Source organism: Acomys minous, assembly GCF_964271855.1.
Source record: "Acomys minous genome assembly, chromosome: 2".
Lineage (NCBI taxonomy): Eukaryota > Metazoa > Chordata > Mammalia > Rodentia > Muridae > Acomys > Acomys minous.
Window position 1 is genome coordinate 53,620,950 of NC_140484.1, and position 6,000 is coordinate 53,626,949.

Here is a 6,000-nt window from a genome sequence, read left to right on the forward strand (position 1 = left end):
CTAGTTGCCAGCACAGTTTTAGCTGGGCATTGTGGGTCATTCTTAAAATCCCAGCATGAGTGGCTTAGTCTGAGGTTTGTGGGGCCAGCCTGGGCTACATGGTTAGAGTCTGTCTCAAAAATAAAATTCAGCAAACCTGAATACAACTTTAATCCAGTACTTGGGAGGCAGAGACCGGTGAGTTTGAAGCCAGCCTGGTCTATTAATGATTTCCAGGCTAGCCTAGTTTACACAGTGAGTTCTGGGCCAAGCAGGGTTACATGGTAAGACACTGCCTCAAATAAATAACTACATCGGTAAGTAAGGTAAAAGCTGAAGGGTCGCTCTGAGCCTGGCGTTTGTTGGTAGCAGTGCTTACCTAGCACTCCTGTGGCTTGTGCTCAGTGTGCCTTGGGCAATCCACATTTAGCGCAGCCCTACCACAGCCTGGCTTTTTCCTCAGCGGGTGAAGAAGAGATGGCCCTGGCACTGTTTCTTCTATGCACAGGTGAGGGGTCACTGGGAGCTGTCCCAATCTTGGTGCTTGATTCTTGCCACTTATCTGGGTGACTTGGTTCACCATTTTGACCTCTCTTGCTACAGAGGACAGTTCCCCTTCCTGCCAGCAGAGGGCCACCCTTGCAAGACTGTTGCTGTTGCTCCACTGGTCTAGTGCAGGATTAAAAATATGTGTCGCATGCCTTTAATCTCCAGCACTTGGGAGGCAGAGGCAGGTGGATTGCTGTGAGTTTGAAGCCAACCTGGTCTACATAGTGAATCCAGCACAGCCAAGATAACACAGAGAAACCCTGTCTCAACATCCACCCATCCCCCCCCCCCCAAAGTGTCACTGTGAAGAAATACCTGACACAAACAATTTGAAGGGAGAAGTGGGTTATTTCTGCTCATGGCTTCAGGGACTCAAAGGTTCATGCCTGCTGTTTCTTGGGCCATCATGGTGGTGGGAGACAGGGGCAGAAGTACTTCATGAGTTAGGAAGCACAGGAAGGGATTGGGGCAAGGTCTTCCTCCGGGGAACTACTTCCAGGTAGGCTCCTTTCCCTACCTTTTGCCACGTCAAGTGCCTTCATATTATTTTTCATCTAGGATTGATCCGTTGGTTAGGTCACAGCACTCAAGATCTACTCAGAGACATATTTAGCAGTGTCTGCCACCAATTCCCAGCAGAGCACACCCTCCCAGCCCAGTTTGCTTCCTTCTTACCACAGCCAGAGGTGGGTGAGCGGCAGTGTGCAAAAGCTCCTTGAGAAAGGGGTGGGGCCACGACCCCTCCCTCATCGTCCAACCTCTGTTCGGAAGAGGAGCATCCTGAGTAGGAGCCAGGTCACAGGCTGATGGCGGGCGATGAAGGAATGAAGGTCAAGTGCAGTCAGCAGGAGGAAGCCTAGAGATGCTCATGGGCGGGTAGATACACACTGCAGAGAAACCTGCCGCTGGGGCTGGGGCCAGCAGGCGTGCTGATGCAGGAACCAAAGGCTCTTGCTGACTCCCTACCCGTCTCCTTGGAGTTCGTGACCGAGCATCTGGTCATGGGCCTGAGGGGTCTCTGCTGGCCAGCAGAGTAACACCCGAGAGGGACGAGGACATCTGAGTTGTATGCACTTCTGTCCCCCACGCCTCTGACCACCACCACCTGTGGGGAAGATGGCCGATGGTACTCCTCTGCTTTCTAAGACTCACTAGCTCTGGAAGGGTTCTGGGGACCATGGTCTGAGAACAGAGCCCTAGACCTCAGGCTGGCTTGCTGAAGGAATGGTTCAGCCAAGGGAGGCGTGCAATAACCCCTGTTCGTTCACTCCCCTTAGATCCTGAACCCACCACCATCCCCGGCCACAGATCCCTCCCTCTACAACATGGACATGTTTTACTCTTCAAACATCCCTGCCACCGCCAGACCATGCAGGTAAGAGCCCATCCCGCCTTCCATGCAGGGAAGAGGGCTCCATCTTCATATTCCACCGTATGTGTCCTGTGGGTTCTGGTACACTGCTTCCTTCTCTCTGTGTGAGCTCCGGCTAAGTGGTGCTCAGACTCCGAGTGGGCACATTTCCTTAACGGGCTTCTCTGTTGCTTGGGACACCTGGAGCTCGGCCTTGAAGGAATCCAGAAGAGATTTCACACTCAGTGCTTCTTCCATTGTGAAGAAACCAGTGCTTAGGCCCCAGGCCTCAGGCTCCAGGGCCTGCTGTATCCCAGCTCAGCTATGGACCCTGGCTACAGTGGTGGCAGGGCCTCAGGGGCTCAAGTGCAAGTTTAAAAAGAGGTATGGTGCCAGGCGTGGTGAGAGCCTGACAAGTGTAACCTCTGTTAGGGTGATTTTTTTTCCTATTTGTGTGTGTGTGTATATGTGGTGTGTGTATCTACGTCTGTGTGTGTGTGGTGTGTATGTCTGTGTGTGGGGGGTGTGTGTCTGTGTGTGTGTGGGGTGTGTGTGTGTATGTCAGTGTGTGTGGTGTGTGTGTGGGGGGGTGTGTGTGTCTGTGTATGTGGTATGTGTGTCGGAGTGTGTGTGTGTGTGTGGTGTGTGTGGGGGGGTGTGTGTGTGTGTGTGTTTGAGAAGGTCAGAGGCATCCCCTGGAGCTGGAGTTACAAGCGATAGTGAGCTACTTGATGTGAGTTCTGGGAATTTAACTCTGGTCCACTACAAGAACAATGCATGTTCTTAACCACTGAGCCACCCCTCCAGCCCAAGGGATGGTTCTTGCTCCTTTCTCAGCACAGTGGATCATCTGAGCCTGCGAACCCCAAAAGTTGGCTCAGCCTGACTCCCAAGTTACATATATTGGGGTTATCAGAAAAAGTTCCATGAGTGAGAGTGGTGTTACGTGTGTTCCTAATATTAGAGTGATGTAACTACACCTCTTCATAAGGTCCCAGGGGTAAACTAAACAATTCCACCAAATTCACACCAGGGAACTAGTGAATTTATTGGTCTGTTTTGGAGGGATAGGATGACGCCCTCCTCTTCCCCCCCCCCCCCACCAGAAAACAAAACATGCTGCCACACTGGAAAGTCCTTTACCCAGCACAGATGACAGTGGCATTAGATGGAGCTTTCCTTTAGGAAATCTTCCTGAGAACCCAGGCCAAACACAATTAGAGCCGAGTTGTTTCTGTAAGGAACTAGCATCAGTTATCAGGACAGCAGGTGATGGGAGCCTGAACACAGGCACAGATGCTTTGATGAAAATGGCTCAGTTTACTCAGAGAAACTCACATCCTATAGCTAACCTCTAAGTACCCTGGTGTCAGCCCCAGGGGAGCTACCTGCCAAGGCTTGTGAAGAGGGCCTGGGCCCGACCAGCATGTTCAAGGTTAGGGTTAGGCACTCCCTGCTTGACTCCCTAGCCCTCTGGGCCTTCCAGAGTGTCCCTGCCTGCCATCTAGTGGCCATTTCTGGGAACTCTTGCACTGGACTTGTCCCAGACTTGCAGCCCTCTCTGTATTGCAGCATCCCTCAGTGGCTTCCTAGTGTCAAAGTATAACATGCAGCCTGATGTTGTCACTGGCTCTGCAGCCCTGTCTGCAACTGTGCCTGCAAAGCCTGTTCCCAGAGTCTCCCATCCTGCCTACCTTTGCTCTGGCTCCTACTCCAAGGCATCGTCCCTTTCATGCCTGAGTTCCATGAGGTGTGTGTCGCCGCTATTTCAGCCTTTTCCACCTCCCGTTCCTGGTCACAGTGACGCCAGCATGGTGGGTCTGGGCTCTTGGTGAGTTCAGGGCATAGGGCCTAACACAGAGTTTCTGGGCTTCTGTTGGATGCAGGCAGCCACTAGGAGGCTGGGAAACATCACCGAGGTCAGGGTGCTCTAACTTAAGACTGTTCATGAACCACATATTCTCAATAGTCACAGAAGGGGCATTGTGGTTTAATACTTTCTCCTGTAGGCACATATGCTTCTAGCATGTTCCACGTAGAATTTTACATCATCCTTACAAGCCTCTTAGGAAATGAGGCTGGGTAGGTCACTTGTCACGGGAGCATTAGGGATGGAGTAAAATGCCACACATCGTGGAGAGCTCCTGTAATCCCAGAGACGGGGAGGCAGAAACAGGAGGATCTTGGGGGCTTCACTGGCCAGCCAGTCTAGCTAGCTTAGTGAGCTGCAGGTTCAGGGAGAGACCCTGCCTCAAAGGATAAAGTGGAGTGAGATAGAGGAAGACACCTGAGTTTAACCTCTGACCTCCGTACACATGAATATCATGCACCCTCACACATACATATGAGTATACACACACACACACACACACACACACACACACACACACAAATATGTATGCACACACCCCCTCACACACATATATATATGAGTATGCACACACATACCCAAGCAAAGGGTGTTTCCTTTTGAGAAATAGAAGCTTGGGGGTTAAGTAAGCTCCTGCCAAAGTCAGCCAGCAGGTTCTGCTGACCCGTAGTCTGGAAAGGGACCGGGGATCTTGTTCTTACCAAAGCCTGGCTGTGGAGGCGGAGAGGGAGAGGGAATGAACTCCAGGTTAGGCCACCCAGCAGGCTTTCCCCTGTAAAGCTAAGGAGCAGCTGTTCAAGAGCCTCGTACACACAGGGCCCGGCCACACCTGTGCACCTCCTCCCTTTTCTTCCCTCTAGGCCCTACGTCATCCGAGGCATGGCACCCCCAACGACACCTTGCAGCACAGACGTGTGTGACAGTGACTACAGCACCAGTCGCTGGAAGACCAGCAAATACTACCTGGACTTGAATTCAGACTCAGACCCCTACCCACCCCCTCCCACTCCCCACAGCCAGTACCTGTCTGCAGAGGACAGCTGCCCGCCCTCGCCCGTCACTGAGAGAAGCTACTGCCACCTCTTCCCGCCCCCTCCGTCCCCCTGCACGGACTCGTCCTGACCTCGGCCGTCCACCCCGGCCTCGCTGTCTCTTTGTAAATATTTTTAAATATGAACAAAGGAAAAAATATATTTTATGATTTAAAAAAAAATAAATATAATTGGGATTTTTTTTTAAAAAAATGAGAAATGTGAACAGTGATGGGGGTGGGCAGGGCTGGGAAAACTTTGTACAGTGGAAAAAATATTTATAAACTTAATTTTTTAAAACATAACTGCCATTCTTTTGTGCCCTGTGAGTATTTGAGTTGTCTGTTCCCAAAGAATGGATTTCACCCCACCAGATGGCTTCTGTGCTTGTGTCCTCCTGTGCATGGATGTCCCTCTGTCGAGTCCCCCCAGGCAGACACAGTACATAGGTTGAGATAGTATCATGAACTGACCTGTACAGAGTCTCATATGACATACTGCCCAAAGCCTCATTTTGCACTGGACCCTCCATGTTGTGTTCCTGGGCTTCAAGCTGTTGTGTTCCTGGGCTTCAAGCTGCGTTGGCATACTGGCTCATTCTGGTGCCAGCCGTGAGGACCAGAGACCAGGCAGCCCTGTGACTGTCCCACCTGTGTAGATCCTATTGGATGGAGCTGTGAGCTTCACTCTGCCGGACTGTAATTATTCTGGTCTTGTGGTCCCTATTGTCCTCAGGGACATCCAGCCAGCAGAGCCTGACATTTGTCGACGTTTCACCTGTGTGGTGCTGAAGGCCACACAGAGGCCTGGTCCCTGTCCTGGGGAGGGTCTCCTGTCTGTGACAGGTGGTGAAGTAAATGCTGGCATGGAATGAAGAAAGTTGGTGACTCTTGAAGGTCAAAGGGGACAGGCAATGTCTTGTCATATCAACTTTAAGCTTGACCCCAACCGTGGCGTTGCAGAGAAGTCAGAAAAGGACCACACTCAGGATTGGGTGTGGCAACACCTAAGAACTAAAAGAATTTAGAAGTAAGGGCCCATCTCAGGGTCCTCTGTAGACGGAGGTAGTCAGGAATGGATCTGGTTGATTCGTGGTCATCTTAAGGGTTCTGTGCAACAATGCCAGAGGAGATGGCCCATGGCAGACCTGGTCCCTGGTAAAACAGGCTATGACCTAATAAAGCTCAGAGGTAACGAACGGGCAGGCCTAAGTTTATTGC

General features: G+C 51.4%; 1 protein-coding gene across 2 annotated transcripts in view; it reads left to right on the forward strand.

Moving 5' to 3' along the window:
- LRP5 (LDL receptor related protein 5) overlaps positions 1–5,085 on the forward strand; it is a 104,572-nt gene extending 99,487 nt beyond the window's left edge. For both annotated transcript variants that reach the window (XM_084750590.1, XM_084750591.1), the window contains 2 exons: positions 1,806–1,903; positions 4,610–5,085. In XM_084750590.1, the coding sequence (XP_084606716.1) occupies positions 1,806–1,903; positions 4,610–4,871 (360 nt within the window). In that variant the 3' untranslated portion in view covers positions 4,872–5,085. The remainder of the gene's footprint in view (positions 1–1,805; positions 1,904–4,609) is intronic.
- Positions 5,086–6,000: the final 915 nt, after the last annotated feature.